Source organism: Trichechus manatus, unplaced genomic scaffold (genome assembly GCF_000243295.1).
Source record: "Trichechus manatus latirostris isolate Lorelei unplaced genomic scaffold, TriManLat1.0 scaffold00059, whole genome shotgun sequence".
NCBI classification, from domain to species: domain Eukaryota; kingdom Metazoa; phylum Chordata; class Mammalia; order Sirenia; family Trichechidae; genus Trichechus; species Trichechus manatus.
In genome coordinates this window covers 6,356,973-6,376,355 of record NW_004443995.1, presented here as the reverse complement: position 1 = coordinate 6,376,355, position 19,383 = coordinate 6,356,973, and the positions used below count along the sequence as shown (strand labels likewise).

At 35.6% G+C, this 19,383-nt stretch overlaps 1 protein-coding gene across 5 annotated transcripts in view; it reads right to left on the bottom strand.

Annotated features, from left to right (window-relative positions):
- The window catches only part of LRBA (LPS responsive beige-like anchor protein), an 840,314-nt gene that overhangs the window by 577,580 nt on the left and 243,351 nt on the right, over positions 1 to 19,383 (bottom strand). For all 5 annotated transcript variants that reach the window (XM_023733554.1, XM_023733553.1, XM_023733556.1 and 2 more), the window contains exons 33-34: positions 17,676 to 17,809; positions 6,432 to 6,493 (exon numbers count right to left, since the gene is read on the bottom strand). In XM_023733554.1, coding sequence (XP_023589322.1) covers positions 6,432 to 6,493; positions 17,676 to 17,809 — 196 coding nt within the window. The remainder of the gene's footprint in view (positions 1 to 6,431; positions 6,494 to 17,675; positions 17,810 to 19,383) is intronic.

Below are 19,383 nucleotides of genomic sequence, written 5' to 3'. Positions count from 1 at the left end.
ACACACACACACACACACACACACACACACACGTGCCTTTACTAAATGCCTTGCGAAGTCCCGCAGTAAGGAAACCTAATTAAATGTATTTAAATTTTCCAAACTTATTTTACCACTTTATGCTTTTTCACAAAACATCCATTATCATCTTACAGTACACATTCTAGAATTTGCTATACTGAAAAATTCAAATAGTAAGAACAATTAAGCAAGCACATGACTATCACAACTCCAACCAAGGAAAGTTACAGGCCCTGTACAGAGTAGAAAAAAATCCTTCAGGGACTTTAATATCTGTTAATCCTGATAAAATTATGAAAACATACATACAACCTAGAAAAAATTTAGACTTAAAGAGTGAGGGGAAATTGAAATGATCTACTCATGAAGAGAAAATTTGCATTAGATTAAGTAGGGATTGATAGCTTTTTTGTGCTCCACCCCTAAATCTATTCCTTGCCCCTGTGTTTTGATGTCCTTCTTTAAAGTCCTTACTAAACTCTATTTTGTATTACAAGTATTTGTTTCCCCCACAAGGTTATAGTTTCCTTAAGGATAAAGGCTTATCTTAAAAGAATTAAATACATGTTTTCTAAATAAATGAATAAATAATAATACCATAAGCAGGCACAGAGAGAAAGAATCAGGGAAAAGATATTCACACAAGCACTGCAGGAGAGAGAGCATTTGAACTGATCCTAATTGACAGTTAAAACAGAAAATTCTAAAAGTATGGCCTCCACATGCTTCTGCACAAAGTGTCATACCATAGGGGCTCCTTATAAGTGAAAGAAATAGATAATGCAGAGGATTTACTTCTATTTCCATGAAACAACTTTGAGACAAAATTCTCACTTTGAAAAAAATAAAAATAAAAAAATAAAATAAATAAAAATAAAAATAAAAAAATAAAAAAATTCTCACTTTGAGGTTGGAAAAAAGATAATCTTTTGTTTTATTAACTCGATTATTTAAAAAGAAAACCCTATTTACTTAATATTCAATAGTTTTAATGAAAACATTGAAGCGTACCCTAAGTTAAGCACACTATCAGCATCCAAGCATCACAATCATAAGAAATAAATTTCCATTTATATGAAGTCTCGGAATAAGCAAAACCAATCCGCAGTAATAGAAATCAAATCAGTTATAACCTGAGGGGGCAGGGCGTGGAGCACAGGCAATTTTCTGGATTGGCATGGTTATTACATGGCTGCATATATCTGTCAAAATTCAATGAATTGTACACTTAAAATGTGTGTATATTTATTGTATGCAAATTATGTCCCAATAAAGTTGGTTTTAAAAATGGGCTGAATCTAATTAAGTCAAAGCAAATGGGAAAACAAAGATCTTATTTATACATGAATAAGACTATGGTATTTGGTAATGATAACACAGTTGACTTAATGGAAATGAAGACTTAACTAATATAAAAAGGAATTAATATCCAAAAGTATGAGGTATTTCATAATAAAAAACGCCAAAATACGATAATTTATGATCTATCTCAACATTCATTTATTAATTACATAAATATTTTGTAGAACAGTAATTGTGCTAGGTCCTGGAGATACAAAAGAATACAAAACACAATGCCTTCCCTCAAGAAATTTACAGTCTAATGGGAGAGAAAGAAAAATAATATGCAATTTAAATAAAGAATGCAAAGGGCTCTATATGGACCAGTGAGTTCTCTGGAAGATGACCTCATTCGGGCTGTGAGTGACGGGGAAGACAGGAGTCAAGGTAACTTTCCAGAAGAGATCATAACTTAGCTGGGAGCTGAATGATTTATTTATTCATCAACTATTAACTGAACAGCCATCATAGGCTGGTACGAAGTATACTCTAATTGACAAAACAAAAAAGAGTTGTTATTCTCGTAAAGCCTAGAATAGAGAGAGAGAGACTGACGATAAACATGTAAACAAACAAGTACATATATAATTATAAATTTGTGGTAAATTCTATGATGGCTGCTGAGATGAAAATAAACTGAAGAGATACGAAAGGTATAAGAAACAGATAACTGAGAAGAGCTCTGAATGATGAGAAGCCAACAATTAAAGAGTCACCAAACTAGAAGGAGGGATATTTTAGGGAAAGACAAAGCGTGTGCCAAGACACAGAAATATTATGGCACACTTAGGTAACTTTATATACTTAGCGTGGCTTGTGAATAGATATGCTATTAAAGTAGTAAAAAATGAGATTCAAACATAAGAGAGACCTAATAATAAAGGACACCTTTGTGACATGGTATAGAGCTGGTCTGTGGTTTTCTGTTGTTCTTGTTCATTTTAATAATCTATTCATACTTAAAATATCCATCACAACTACAAAAAGGAAAAATTCATGAAATAAAAGCTCAAAGTAAACATTAATGTCACATATTCAGAAGGGATACACTCATAAAGGAGAAGAAAACGAGAAATAAGAAAAAGAAATTATAAAAGAGTACAGATAAAGAGGAACATTTTACTATAAAATCAGAGGAGGCCCAGAGGGGTGGCACTTGCCCACAGGTGCAAGTCCAAGGGGGCTCCAGACAAGGCACAGAATGACGTTCCAAGGCGCCACCAACAGGAAAGGCGTCTGCCTGACTGAGGCAACTGGGGGGGGGGGCAGGTTCCTGCTGAGGCATCACCACTATCAACGTCTATGCATCTTGAAACTGGGGGGAGGGGGCGCAACTTAGAGAAAGGTCCTGGGCGCTCCTTACACTCGCTACACTCCTGTATAAAATTCAGAAAAAAAGCTCAGGAGGCCAAAATTCAAACACAAAACTGATATAAAAGAATCTTAAGAAAGCTGCGATCTTCTTACTGTGAATATAATTTTAAAATCAGTAATTCAGAGAAATAGAAAAGAAAAAAAGAAAAAATAACTTGAGTCAAAAATGACCAAACCTCATGTCACATGAAAGAAATGGTACCAAAAACAGCAACAATGTATATACTTTGATGGAATTTGTTTCAAAGAAACATCAGACTAATATAGTATTTTAAATTAACTTTCGCTGGTAATTAATTACTCAGACAGGATGCCAGGCCAGACTACATGGTGCTTCTAGTTTTTCTATATACTGTACTCATGTCTGATAAATGGGAAAAGAATAGATGACCTGGCAGAAGGCTCAGACAATAATATGTGATTTACAGGACATGAATGCAGCTACCACAAGATTTATCTGACAGCCCTCTCCGATAGTGGACTGTTGAGTATCCGATGGAATGATTTCTAGTCTAGAAAGTCTACTACTGAGTAGCCGTACACATTATTTATTTATTAGATGTTTTGGGTTGAAACCATTTTTAAATGATGCACTTCACAATGCACAGTCATAAATTTAGCTTTAAACCCAAGAAGGGAGGTAGTGTTATTGGAATGTATGTCAGACTGAATTAGGTTGAGCAACACAACGCTTTTATAAAGTGGCCTTGAATGCAATGTCAATTCTTTCAAAAACGTTATTAATGTCAAATAAGCAAGATACAAACACTTTATACAGGGCACGAGTAATATTATTTGAAACAATTATATAATGTTGTCTTTAATTCATACGATTTTTACAAGGTTTATACACATGTGCAACAAACATGGGGCACAAATGAGTTGTATTTGAAAAACTGAATCTGAAATACAGTTGAGAACTTGTTCAATTTTTGTACGTGCATTGGAAAATATACAGTTTACTGAAGAATGTATGCAGTCTTATTTTAAAGATTTAAAGAGAATTTAAATAAGGCTTTCACACTTAAACAGACCTTGAATTATTTTATATGGGATTACATATATGAATAAAACTAATTTAATAAACCTTAACTATACATTAACTTTACCCAAAAACACTGGCATATATTGTAATATTATTATAATACTACTACTGTAGTATTATTACAATAATATTATTGTAACATTTTTGTAAGGACATTATTGTAAGGAAACTTTCCAACTCGTTACATTTTGTCTAAACAGTGTTAAAATTTAAATAGGATGAAGTATGAAATGTTGCCTAATCAGCTATTAATGAATAAGTGGGCACCAAAAAACATAATCCTAGTTGAAGCTTTAAGGAAATATGTAGTGATCATCTGTTTGGTCTTACTTGCAACACATCAAACGTGATCATTTCCTCATTTCTTAAATTTTGGCTCTAAACTTCTCCTTTGTAATAAAAAACGGTTAAACACCTTGATAAAAAGAATGCAAAAAGAAATTTTTTGAATGGATTCAAGAAAAATAATCAGACATGGCTGATTGTCATGAATTAACACCAACTAATTTGTAAAGTTCTAAATCAAATTTGCAGATGTTAAGTTCATAAGCATAACCCATTATTTACGTGATTAAAAAGGAATTTTTGACCTGATCTTTCGATCTTTGGCACTCAATCCTCTCCATCTCCTCTTAAAAAATTAATTAAAATTTTAGCAAGATGGTAGCTTTTCACTTCCCACCATATCTCAGACTAAAAAAATTATCAATCAAACTCAAGTCATCCGCACCCAGTATCTGCAAAACGTCAACTTGAAATTGAATTTCATATCGCTTAAGCTTTCATGTAGAAAAAGACAGTTCACTTCTTAACAAAATAAATCACTTTTGTGATTGCCAAGCTGACCTCTTTGAATTAGGAAAATTCAAAGTGAAAAATGTAATTATCACCCTGGAACAATCTGTATACATCTGGAGCTAATTCTGGCTTCATTTTTCACATCATTTTTCACACTGTGAAGATGCCATGGGACTTTTGAAGAACTCATAAAAAAAGTTCAGGACTTCAAATAACCACTAATGTATTTTATGCAGACCAAAACCTTGAGAATTTCAGACTTTTGCAACTTAACTTTACCAAGTAATCTTCGTATCCCATTTGATTAGATTAATATTAAACAGCACCATGACATAAATGACAAATAGGCATATTAAAGCATGTCATTATTTACTTTTCAGCTTCTAACATTCAAACATGTAATATACGTACTTAAAATATCTTTCGTGTACCAAAAATATGTTCAAATATGTTCAATTCTCCTTAACTGGAAGGTGAAATTTCATTATCAAAATTCACCTATGAAACAACTTTATCACTATAAACAACAAATTTTATACTCTTGTGAAGACACATCTATAAATACAAATGACTGCTTCTTAAAAGGGTAATTTCATGTAGTTATAAGAATGGCATGTAATAATTCCATCCAAGAAATAAACAAGCAATTATTTCAAATGCTATGATTTAATGGGAAATGTTACCCAGTCAGCTTTTGAAGAAATGGAGTTTTCTGAAGGAGATGATTAAGTTATAAAAACATGATTCACACTAAATCTAAGACTAATAAGCCCACTAGAAACATTACTACTCTTCACAAGTTCATTATAAAAATCTATTAGTTGTATCTCTAGAAGTAATTGTTCTTACTGCACTTTATTGACAATGCATAGTATTGATTCTTCACATGTTCTACGATTCTTTAATTTGTATTCATGAAATGTCCATCAGCACAGTCTGAATAAATTTGGCAATATATGCACTAAAATGAATAAATCGATGCAAAGAAACATTAATTTTGCATTATCCTTATTCGTCAAGCAAATAAACCATGAGAGTTGTAAATGAAGGTCAAAGGTTTTGAAATGGGTCAGAACCCTTGACCTCTAGACCAATGCCCTTCCTATTAAAAAAAGCTATTTTAAAGTTTTAAGTACGGGAATTTACTACCAGCAAGATATCATTTTAAAAAGACTACAAAGAAAACTCTCAATAAAAACATTCATCTGCTTAATTGCAAAACAGAAAAGAAAACATCTAAGGAAACATGATTCTTACACAGGTTTTTAAAAAATCATTAGCGTTTACTATATGAACCACAAGGTTTCTGAACACTGAAAGCAACTTTCCTTTTAAGAATTTATTTTCACATCATATTATGATGGCTGCCATGTTTTTGTTAAAGTTTTCCCAAATCTATCATGGATGTCAAAAATAATCAGCAATGACAAGGATTCAAAAGTCTTTCTCATTCACTGTATACCCCCCCAGCACAAAAGGGAAGTAAGCCTATTATTCCCAGGGGAGTCAGAGTGCCACTACAGAAAGTACGAAAATAAATCTGTTTCTATAACCTTAATATACACAACAAAGAAATTATTTAGTCATCTCAAGAACAAGGTTATGTATAATCTAGACATTTTTAATCTGACGCTACAGACCTCTGCTTCCCATTTACCTAGCTGGAATTCTCAGCACTTGCTTAAAAATCATCTGGAAACTAGTACCAAAAACAAGAAGTAATCTTTTTGCAATACAAACAAAATTATTTTAAAACTGCAGATTCACAATGCAATTATAGTAAAAATTTCTGTTTTACTGAACATCCATGTGAGATTTTACTTTTAATTCAGCATCTATTCTTGTCACTCACCTGAGAACACAGCAGCATAACCAATTCCACAACTGAACTACTAGACTTCATGCAAACCAAACCTATTTTAAAGAGAATTAAAAAAATCACAAAGATCAAATATGAGATATTTGTTATATAACTTTTTGAAAATTAGCCTTTAAAAATTCTAACATTTTGTTAAGAATGAAAACCATACACATTTGACCGTATGATCAAACATGATATTCCAGTTACTTTAAACTTGACATCAAAACTATTACCGTTTTTGTAAATTACATATTTCATTCCAGCTTTCAAAATACTAAAACATTCATTACAACTTCATATATAATGACATTTCACAATACTCACAGAAAGGTACACAACATATGCTATATAGATAAATATCATCTACATTTTGTTTTTGAGAGAGTTGATGGTTACACATACAGAGAAGGGAAATGGCTCCCTGACCTTTGCTTTCTCCACCACACTCTCTCCCTTCAGCCCTCTAGCTATCAATCAAGTTTCCATTTTGTTTCATGGCAGCAGACATCCCAAACACTCTTATTAGTACCTTGACCTATAACCTCACACTAAACCTTAACAGAAGTGCGAGCCACTGTCGGTTATACATTCTTGATTTCTTAGAAATTAGTTCATTTAAATATTCTGTTTTATGTTTCACTGTTGTTCATTTAGTTCACCAAAAGTATACCTAAAAAGGAACTTTCATACAGTTAATACCCATCTAAAGAATTCTTTCATGTTCATTACCAATAAAATCTAAAGTAGTTCAAAGGACATTTTATAACCAGCATCTAAAAAATGCAATCAAAATAGTTGAAAGGATTAAATTCTTAAATGATATTACCAATGATAAAAAAAAAATTATAATATTTTTATCCTGTATTTCCTAGACAAACACTAGCTTAGGTACCAGGTGTAACATCTGAAATAGTTCTTAGTCCTTAAACACCCTACAGTATGCCCCCCTTTTCTCCCCCATTAAAGCTCTTCTAGGTATCCTATCTCATTTTCTCTCTTTTATCTTCTTACTCTGTATTTCTTTCTCTTCCCCTTTTTTGGTGATATTGCCTCAGACCTACTGATGGTTCACGTTGGCATTCTGTGCCCTTACAAACAGCATTCAAGTTAAACAAATGTTAAAAACACTTTTTGGAGGGGGACACAATTCAATCCATAACACGTATGTATGTGTGTGTCTAAGGGACAAGCTATAAAATACACTGAAGAGAAAAACGAATCAGAATAAAGGCTGTAGTCCCTGCTACCAGCTTTCTGTGCTTACAGGAAAACAGGAGTAGTATTTATCTTGCAGTGAACAGAGGGTAAAGAGGCCTATTTTGTGGAAAAGATTGTTATGCTAACAAGCAGTATTTCCAGTTCCTTGAGATGTTGGCTTTGAGGCAATTAAAAAATGACTCCTGGTCAAATAAACTTGAGAATCATGCATACTGACTTCGGTATCTAGTGCTGCTATAACAGAAATACCACAAGTGGGCGGTTTTAACAAACAGAAATCTATTCTCTCACAGTCTAGCAGGCTAGAAGTCCAAATTCAGGGCATCATCTCCAGGGGAAGGCTTTCTCTCTCAGTTGGCTCTGGAGGAAGGTCCTTGTCATCAATCCTTCCCTGGATTAGGAGCTTCTCAGTGCAGGGACCCCGGGTCCAAAGGACATGCGCTCCTGGCTCTACTTTCTTGGTGCTATGAGGTCCTAATCTCTCTCTGCTCCCTCCTCTCTTTTATATCTCAAAAGAGATCAACTTAAAACACAACCTAATACAGTAGACTGAGTCCTGCCTCATTAATATAACTGCTGCTAATCCCATCTCATTAACATCATAGAGGTAGGATTTACAACACACAGGAAAATCACATCAGATAACAAAATGGTGGACAATCACACCATACTGGGAATCACTGACTAGTCAATTTGAACACATTTTTTAGGGGGACATAATTCAATCTATAACATGTATGTATGTGTGTATATACACATACACATTCATATATATATATATATATATATATATATATATATATAATTACACACACACATACATGTACATACCTTATTTCAACTTACACTTTATTTACCACTAATGTTGTTGGTTGTTGTTAGGTGCCATCGAGTTAGTTCCAACTCATACCTACCTGATATACAACAGAATGAAACACTGCCTGATGCTGCGCCACCCTCACAATCATTGCTATGTTTGAGCCCACTGTTGCAGCCACTCTGTCAATTCATCACCTTGAGGGTCTTCCTCTTTTTCGCTGACCCTCTACTTTACTGAGCATGATTTAGTGAGCATGACTGGTCCCTCCCGATAACATGTTCAAAGTACGTGACACGAAGTCTCACCATTCTCAATTCTAAGGAGCAGTCTGGCTGTACTTCTTCCAAGACAGATTTGTTTGTTCTTCTGGAAGTCCACTGTATATTCAACATTCTTCACAAAAACCGTAATTCAAAGGCAACAATTCTTCTTTGGCCTTTCTTATTCATTGTCCAGCTTTCACATGCACATGAGAAGATTGAAAACATCACGGCTTGAGTCAGGCATACCTTAGTCCTCAAGGTGACATCTTTGTTTTTTAACACTTTAAAGAGGTCTTTTGCAGCAAAGCAATATGTCATTTGATTTCTTGACTGATGCTTCCAAGGGCATTGATTGTGGACACATATAAAATGAAATCCTTGACAACTTCAATCTTTTCTCTGTTTATCACGATGTTGCTTATTGGCTGAGTTGTAAGGATTTTAGTTTTCTTTATGTTGAGGTACAATCCATACTGAAGGCTGTAGTCTGATCTTCATCAGTTAAAAGTGTTTCAAGTCCTCTTCACTTTCAGCAAGCAAGGCTTTATCATCTACATATCAAAGTTTGTTAATGAGACTTCCTCCAATCCTGATGCTGCATTCTTCTTCATATAGTCCAGCTTCTTGGATTTTCTGCTCCACGTACAAACTGAATAAGTATGGTGAAAGGATATAACCCTGAACACACCTTTCCTGATTTTAAACCAGGCAGTATCCCCTTGTTCTGTTCAAACGACTATGTACAGGTTCCTCATGAGCATAGTTAAGTGTTCTGGAATTCCCATTCTTTGCATTGTTATCCATAATTTGTTAGGATCCACACAGTCAAATGTCTTTGCGTAGTCAATAAAACACAGGTAAACATGTTTCTGGTATTCTCTGCTTTCAGCCAACATCCATCTGACATCACCAATGACATCCCTCATTCCACATCCTCTTCTGAATCTGGCTTGAATTCTGGCAGTTCCCTGTCGATTCAAAGCAACATTTTTTAATTATCTTCAGCAAAATTTTACTTGCATGTGATATTAATGATAGGTTTCAATAATTTCAGCATTTTGTTGGATCACCTTTCTTTGGAATAGGCATAAGTATGGATCTCTTCCGGTTTGTTGGCCAGGTAGCTGTCTCCCAAATTTCTTAGCATAGAGCAGTGAGTCCTTCCAGTGCTGCATCCATGTGTTGAAACATCTCAATTGGTATTCTGTCAATTCCTGGTGCCTTGTTTTCAACTAATGCCTTCAGTACAGCTGAGACTTCTTCCTTCAATACCACCAGTTCTTGATCATATGTTACCTCCCGAAATAGTTAAACGTCAACCAACTCTTTTTGGTACAGTTACTCTGTGTATTCTTTCCATCTTCTTTCGATGTTTCCTGCGTCCTTCAATACTTTGCTCATGGAATCTTTCACTACTGCAACTCGAGGCTTGAATTTTTCTTCAGTTCTTTCAGCTTGAGCAATGCCGAGCACATTCTTCCCTTTTGGTTTTCTAACTCCAAGTCTTTGCACATTTCATAATAATACATTAGTTTGTAAATCTTCTGTTCAGCTTTTTCACTTCATCACTTCTTCCATTTGCTTTAGCTACTCTACATTCAAGAGCAAGTTTCAGAGTCTCTTCAGACATCTATTCATGTCTTTTTTTTTTTTTCTTTTCTCTTTTTAATAACCTTTTGCTTTCTTCATGTATGATGTCCTTGATGTCATTCTACAACTCGTCTGGTCATTAGTGTTCAATGTATCAAATCTCTTCTTCAGAGAGTCTCTAAATACAGGTGGGATATACTAACTGTTGTACTTTAGCTCTCATGGACTTGTAATTTTCTTTAGCTTCTACTTGAACTTACATACAAACAATTGATAGTCTGTTCTACAGTCAGCCCCTGGCCAGTTCGCTTTCCACAGATGTAGTCTATTTGATTCCACATGTGTTCCATCTGGCAAGATCCACATGTATACTGCCATTTATGTTGTTGAAAAAAGTTATTTGTAATGAATAAGTCATTGGTCTTGCAAAATACTATTATGCAATCTCTGGTGTCATTTCTATCACCAAGGCCATATTTGCCAACTACCGATCCTTCTTCATTTCCAACTTTCGTATTCCAATCACCAATAACGATCAACGCATCTTGATTTAAAGTGCCTAATAGTAAAAGCCTAGATTGCCTTGAAGGGACTAAACTGTTGGTGGAATTATGGACGTCAGACAATTCTGGTGAGGACTCAGAAGGAAATGCAGAGAGCTGTTACACTGGAGACGGTGAGAAATAGCATCAGAGAAACGGCAGCAGCAGAACCAGGAGACCAGCGTGAGACAATGTTGGAGCTGATCCACAGAGCAAGAGAACTGAGTGCCTTTAGGCAGGAGACTTCCTGACAGAGTGGGGTACCTCCACGTACTTACTGGTGGAGCTAGGCTTGCTGACTCACAAAGCAAGAGAGTTGAGTGACTTCCGGCCGAAATTTACTGGTGGAGTTGGGTATTTCTAGACACTTATCAGCGGAGCTGAAGAGCTTTGGAACATTTGCCCCAGCAGGGCAGACATGGGCTGAGTCCCAAGGGGCCAAGAGGCCAAGGAACCAGGAAGCAGAAGCTGAAGAGACAAGGAACACAGGAAGCAGAGCTGCCTCAGTCTCAAAGGGTAGGGCCATGACTTCTGGGGTCTCAAAGGGTAGAGCTGCCACTCAGAAGGACTAGGAGAATAGGGACCTCCTACCACCAAGAATGCAGAACCAGGAGGGGAGTGTGTCCTTTGGGACCCAGGGTCCCTGTACTGAGAAACTCCTAGGACACAGGAAGACTGATAACAAGGACCCTCCCCCAGAGCCTAAGGAAACAGAAAGCCTTCCCCTGGAGCTGGCACTGTGAATTTGGACTTCTAGCCTCCTAAACTGTGAGAGAATAAATTTCTCTTTGTTAAAGCCATTCACCTGTGGTATTTCTGTAATAGCAGTACTAGATGACTAAGACACATCCTTATTATATCCCAAATCAGCAGAAAGAAGAGAAGTATTTTGCAGGCTCAGAGGTCTAACCTCTCTAAAACACTCTACAACATGCCTACGTCACATGTCAGAGATCCGAACTCTCTAAAAGATCTCAGACTAATAAGTGGGTTCAGTTTGCTTGGTTTTATCTTTTTGTCTGTTTTTCACAGACATGGCATTTCAATCTCTTCTAAAAGGACAAACTCAAGATACCAAGCCAAGAGTTTTATAAACTAATGATGTGTCGTAGTAGGACATTCTGTTGAGTTTCATGGCAAAAGCCCACTTCAATTTCAAATGGCCCAGAGATGTGCTTCCAGGTTCTGTTTACCCTACATCTATCACCTATTCTTTTTCCTAACTTCATACTAGACTCAGAACAATTAAATGATTTACCAGAGATTATGCTAGTATCATTCTAAACCCATTGATCCATCTTAACCTTCAGTATACCAGGAAAAATAGTCACAAACAATAATTTACAGAAGAGTAAAGAGAATTTAATGCATAGAACTTAAGCACAGTAATCTCAAATTCTTATTCCACATTTTCCATGTTTTGAAATATATATATACACACACATATAGGCATACATATATATACACACACACACGTAACATACAACAACCCCTTGCCATCAAGTCGATTCCAACTCATAGCAACCCTATAGGACACAGCAGAACTGCCCCATAGGGTTTCCAAGGAGTGGCTGGTAGATTTGAACTGTCGACCTTTTGGTTAGCAGCTGAGCTCTTAACCACTGCACCACCAAGGCTCCATATATGTATATATATATTTCAAATGAACAATGTCTTTGGATGCAACTAACTGCTCATCATGAATCTGGAACATATCCATCTTGAAAACACTAATTCCAAATTTCAAATACATTTCTAAGAGGCTCTAGCGTATCAATAATTTTGGATCTCCTTGAATTTACATCATCAAAACATAACAGTCTGCACAACTTTGATGATTCATATTTTGTTGAAGGGAAGACAACCACTTCTTCGCTCCAGAATTACAGAACATTTTTTTGTTTATTTATAAACATTATTTAGGATGATCAATCCACTGAATATTTTCATTTTTCTACATGAATTTTTTCCTTCTAATCACCTTTGTATCCACACTTGCCTTCATCAATTTATTCACTTATAAACTCAATCATGAAATTGTGGTGCATAATCATCCCAAATGCAGTATTGGTGGGTTAGTGGTAGAATCCGCACCTTCCATACAGGAGACCACATTCAATTCTCGGCCAATACACCTCATGCGCAGCCACTATTCATCTATCAGTGGAAGCTTGCCTGTTGCTATAATGCTGAACAGGTTTCAGTTGAGCTTCCAGACTAAAAAGAATTGGCAAGAAAGGCCTGACAATCTTTTTCCGAAAATCAGCCAATGAAAACTCTATGGATCACAATGGTCTGATATACAACCAATCATGAGGATAGTCCAGGACCAGGAAGCCTTTTGTTTCACTGTGCCTGAGGTCCCCATTAGCTGAGAGCCAACTCAATGGCAGCTAACAACAACAACAATTATAACAAAAGATGAAAGAAACTGTCACATCATTTTTAAAAAATGGGACAGTCCAGGTTCTTGTCATAAAATAGCACGATAAAAACTTTGCACAGTGAAGTTATTCCCGTTGAATGACTTGCTAATAAAAACAATTTCCTTTTAGCCCTAGAAATATACCATTTGCTAATCTGTTCTTCAGTTTGATAATATTGACAGAATGGTGCTCCCTGCCTCTTTAAATTTGTCTTCACATTTTCTACTAATTCTAAAATGTCTCCCTCTGTCAATTTTCTTTTTGCCATTATGGGCAGAAAACAAAAAATTCTGATTTCTCAACTGTGCTCAATAAGACTACAAAGATGGCATCTATTGCATTACTTTATGCCAGTGTTTCTAAAATTTTTCTTCATTTTAGACATTCTTTTCTTAAGTCCCCCATCAAATTTTAATAGTAAAGATACTCTATACATAATCTGTTTATGTACTGTGGCCCTTTGGAAGGCCACAAACCACTGTAATATCTAGGATATTTTTGCCCTCTCTAAATGTTAGTATTTGCCACACTGAAAATGAAAGCATATATCTTCTTTAAGTATGAAGTGATATTTTAGGTAAAGCAGTAAAAAAAAAAAAAAAAAGAAAACTGAGGGTGATAACAAAAGTAATGATTTGTTTCCTATTACACCACTATTCTATAGGCAATTCAATAATTTTTGTTTTCTTATTATTTTAGTTCCTAGCATAATTAGGAATAACTGAGTATGATGAAACAGCAAATGTTTTGAGATGTAGGAAAAATAACATCTTCAAGACCCCAAAATGAATCTTAGATTTATGAAATTAAAAAAAGGTACAATGAACCCACATATGGTCATTATAAGACAAAATAAATTTTATTGGACTGAAGTTAATTTTCTCTTTGTTGCTTAGAAGACCTCAAAAAACAAAGAATAATTAAATATCAATCCTTACAAAGAGTTATAACTACTTGAAAAAAATGGGTTAGTATCACTAAATTGAGACAATCACACAATATGTGCCTCCTGACATGCTGTATTACTAAGTATTACATCTAATTAAAGGAGGCCTGGTAGGGCAATAGTTAAGAGCTCAGCTGCTAACCAGAAGGGTCGGCAGTTAGAATCTACCAGCCGCTCCCTGGAAATCCTATGGGGCAGTTCTACTTTGTCCTATAGGGGCACTATGAGTCAGAATCAATTTGACGACAATGAGCTTGGTTTTTAGTGGTGGCACAGTGATTAAGTGCTTGTCTGCTAACCAAAAGGTAGGCGGTTCAAACCCACCAGCCACTCCATGGGAGAAAGATGTGGCAGTCTGCTTCCATAAAGATTTATAGCCTTGGAAACCCTATGGGGCAGTTCTATTCTGTCCTATAGGGTCACTATGAGTTGGAATCTACTCGATGGCAATGAGTATGTATGTACTGAAACTATCAGCTGACAAGCCAGCAGAAGTTTGGATCTTGACTGGAAAAAACTAAACTATAAAAAGACATTTTTTAGGTAATCAAAGAAAAATATGAGCTGGGTGTTAGATGATATTAATGATTTTACTAAGTGTAATAATGGCATTATGACTATGTAAAGAAATGTCTTTTTTAGATGCATTAGGGAATCTTTAAGGGTTAAACAGGTTAAATGACACAATGTCTGGGATTATTTTAAAATATTATAATAAAGGGGTGGTGGACAAGGCAAACAATTATGGCAAAATGAAGATGGTTTTGGTAATAAATTCATGGATGTTGTACTTTCTACTTTTGTGAATGTTTTTTGTGAATAAGAAAAAATGTTTCACCACACACAAAAAAAACCATAAACTTTGTACAACCTGATCACATAGCTAGCAACTGGCAAGGACAGAATTAAAACCAGGATCTCCTGCTGTTTTGTCCAATGTTTCCAGCACTCTGTTATGCTATTAATTACGAGGCCCTGGATAGCACAAATGGGTAAGCACTTGACTACCAGCCAAAATGTTGGTGGCTCGAACCCACAAAAAGGTGCCTCAGAAGACAGGCTTGGAGATCTGCTTCTGAAAGATCACAATCTTGGAAACTCTATGGAGCAATTCTCCTCTACATACATGGAGTCACCATGAGTTGGAATCAACTCCACGGCAACTAACAACACCAACGCTTTAATTATCTCCACTCAAAACCTTTCTGTTTTATAATGCATAAAACTCTCATCCAAAAACACTACTCTCGACTTAAAATAAGTTATATGAGAACTCTTGGATTTGCCTGCTGTTTTTATAAACATAATCCAATGAGTAGGTACTGTTCAAGTTTATACATGAGACACAATACATCTTCTTCCTTATTACTGTTTTGTCAAAATTTATTGGTAGGAAATTGATTCTAGGTTCAATTTTGTTCAGGGACCTAGAATTGGAAATTTCTAATACCTCTGGGTATCCCAAGTGATCCTATTTTGTTGGATCGGTTATAAAATTCAAAGACCAACTAATTAGCAACAATGTCTTACTATACAGAAAGGCTATAATTAATATATAGATTTTACTCACAATTTTATGATAATGAAATAAAATCTAGTTCATAAGTTTTAACACCCCCTTAAAAAATAAATGTATGATATGTAAAGTATAAATTAGGCAGAAATCTTGTAACTTAGACTCTTTAACTTTCAGACTTGATTCCTTTCAAATTTTATTACTTTATTAGCTCCAATAGTCCTCCATGGCTAAATAAATCATATCCTACAGCAAAGGAAAGTAAAATCTCACCCCAAACTTAATTAAATATTTCAAATAAACTCAATGCTACTTTTTGACTATATAGAAATGAGATCATCACAAACTCCATATACCCTGACAGCAAAGAAAATAATGAAATTTTTACTTTACTAAAGCTTACTATTTATATACAGATAGATATTTTATGGATCAAACTGGTGATATTCCATAATTAACATTCAGATGCAAAAATCTTAAACTATTAACCTACATATACCTTGCATTTCCATTATATCCTTATTACCACAAAAGAAGAGCTATTGCACAAGTTTAAAAAAAACTTCTTAGGAGATTATCTAGCTACTGTTAGCCAACCAAAATTATTACCACTGAAGCTATAAATTGATATTTAGAAGGCTAGAGTACAGATAATTTTGCTTTCCCATGATTTTTCAGCTTCAACGAAATATGTATCTTATTCTAAACCACAAACCACAAATATAGACAAGCCAGACTTAGTAATTATCTTGTCCAAACATTATTTTTTCAATATATTTTTAATTAATTAGGTGAAATTCACAGAACATAAAGTATTTTTGAAGTGAACAATTCACTGGTATTTAGTACATTCACAACGTTGTGTAGCTACCTAGTTACACCTCTATCTAGTTCTGAAACATTTCCATTACTCCAAAATAAAATTTCTACTCATTAAAAAACTTCTCCCCCTTCCCCTCTCCCTCCAGCCTCTGGCAACCACCAATCTGCTTTCTGCTTCTACATGGTCTGAACATTTTTGAATGCAAAAATCAATTCTATAGCATCTGTGATCAAAGTCATTTAGATTCTCCTTAGAATTTTCTAGTTACAGCAATGAAGGCTGTATTTTGAAGTCAGTCTGTTAAACTCTTAAATAGCTGTAATTATTGGAAATATCATCCTCTATTGCACTGAAATCTGATGTCTGAGCAAATTCAGGTTTATGTCTACTTCTACTTGGATGAGTTACCCTTTCTAATATGTGAAGAAATTTGCTACGTGGCAAGTACCCCACGCTAAGAAGAAAAATAATAATAATAATTCCAATATTCCTCATTTACTCTTTAAAAAACATGGTTTCCAATACCCTCAACAAACTACTTCTGCGTGCTACTGGTTTGATAAAATCTCAAAGTATACTACCTAGAAAAAGTCCAGTAATCTATGTCTAGTGTAAGCAGGATAGAGTACAATACTATTGTTTTCTCTAGTTATTTGTAAATTAGAATCTCACTAATAGAGACTAATAATGCATTCCTCATCTTCCAAATATGTAGCAATACATCATGGTTTATACTGAGCTTACATTTAAGTAAAACCTTAGGTTAATGTCTCACTAATTACTGTGAAACTAGTCTCTCCAATTCTCTCACCTCAAAGTTAATTCTGATGTGGTTTTAAAAGAATATATCTTAGTTCTTTGGGTCAACACATAATTTTCTGTTTCATTCAGACCACAGACAAAAACCTTGACCAGATTAAACATAACAGAGACACATAATATATTCCTCAAAAGATACAAATCTACTAGAATCCAGGTCAACAAGGTTGAAAACACTTACAGTGAAACTCCGAACATCGGTTACTATCAATTTACTTTCTCTTAACCTTGAAATTTAAATGTATATAATGAAATAAATAAAAATCACTTACTTGTTCCTTCTATAAGCAGCTCTTGTCCATGGCTACCCAAAAGTGTACGAGAAAGAAAAGGTGCAAAATCCACAAAAATCTCTCGCAGAAGAGGCGCTGACTTTTCCAAAGCATGTTCCAGTCGCTCTGTAATACTAATTGAAAGGTGATAAGTTACCAAAACTATTTCATAGAATTTCAATTTTATATTATTAAAATGATGTACATTCCACAGAAATGTAAAATTATGTTAAAAATTACCTAAAGGCTCATTACTGCTATGCATACTATTCCTTCTGCTTGGAACAACCTTCTTTATCCTGCTCTAGCTTACTACCCCCGGTCCTGGCCAACAGCCTGGTTCACAACCACTCCAAGTATCAGTTCTTACTGGAAATCTTAACTGGCCATTTAAAAGTATTAGCGTTTTAGGAATGTCCATGACAATCTAAACCCTATCAAAAAAAAAAAAAAAAAAAAAAACCAAATCCGTGGCCATTGAGTTGATTCCAACTCACAGTGACCCTGACCCTATAGGACAGAACAGAACTGGCCCACAGGGTTTCCAAGGAGCGGTTGGTGGATGTGAACTGCCAGCCTATTGGCTAACACCCCAGTTCTTAATCACTGTGCCACCAGGGCTCCAACAAACTCTACAGTCCTTATCAAATCTGTCTATTCACCACTAAACCATCAGTACGCCTAGAGTTCAAGAATTATGTTTTCTTCATTTCTAAGTTCTCAGCAACAGCATATGGTACAGACCCAATAAACGTTTAGAAGCTTAAAGAATCAGTTTATATTCTTTTTCATTGAATTCTATCTCTGTAACAATTTATATCTAATGTAATCTGAACAACTTTTCATTTGAAAACACGTATACTATATAGGCACATTTAGGATTATCTCAATTTACAAATTATATAAATATCTATGTGTGACTATATGTACCTATACAGTCATGCATTGCTTAACATCCATGATACATTCTTTGAAATACAACGTTATGTGATTTGGATGTTGTGTGAACACATTATATACGTAGCAAGGCTAAATGGGACACTGTAGTATACCTGTATCAACTAAATAGCCAAGACATTGTACACGGACAGTACTGTATTTCAGCTAATGTATCTGGCAAGGTAATATAGGTTATATATGTACTGTACAATTATATGGCTGGCAGTGCCAGATACCTCCTACTGCTCAGATACTTGGGTCCCTGCTCCAGATGCCTCATGCTGGCCCAACCTCAGACGACTATCCGTCCTTCCAAGGCCTCAGATAACTGCAGGAGTGCTCGCCCCTACTGCGTCACCCAACTGATAGCTCTCAGCATCCAGATACCTGGGCCCCCTGTCTGCTCACCCAGGACCTGGGTTCCGGCTCTGACTTCCAACCGTGGCCTAGCGCTGGGAGCCTCCCGCCACCCAGAGCCCCAGCATCCTGTATACCCTCCCTGATGCCTAGTGCCTGCGGCAGGGCCCATTACTCACCACTCAGGACCACGGGGAAGCTCCACCCAGGTCCAGCTGGCACAGGGTGTGCATGGACCCTGAGAAGCCCCCTTGGTCACAGGAGAAGTGGCATGGGTCACCCCACCCCATCCCCGTACCAGCTTGGCCAAGAGACATAAGATATACATGTTGCATGCGGGAAGCTGCTGCATTTACTACATCCTGTTACATCCACTTCTCCCCATTCTCTGATCGGGATTTCTGAACTCTGT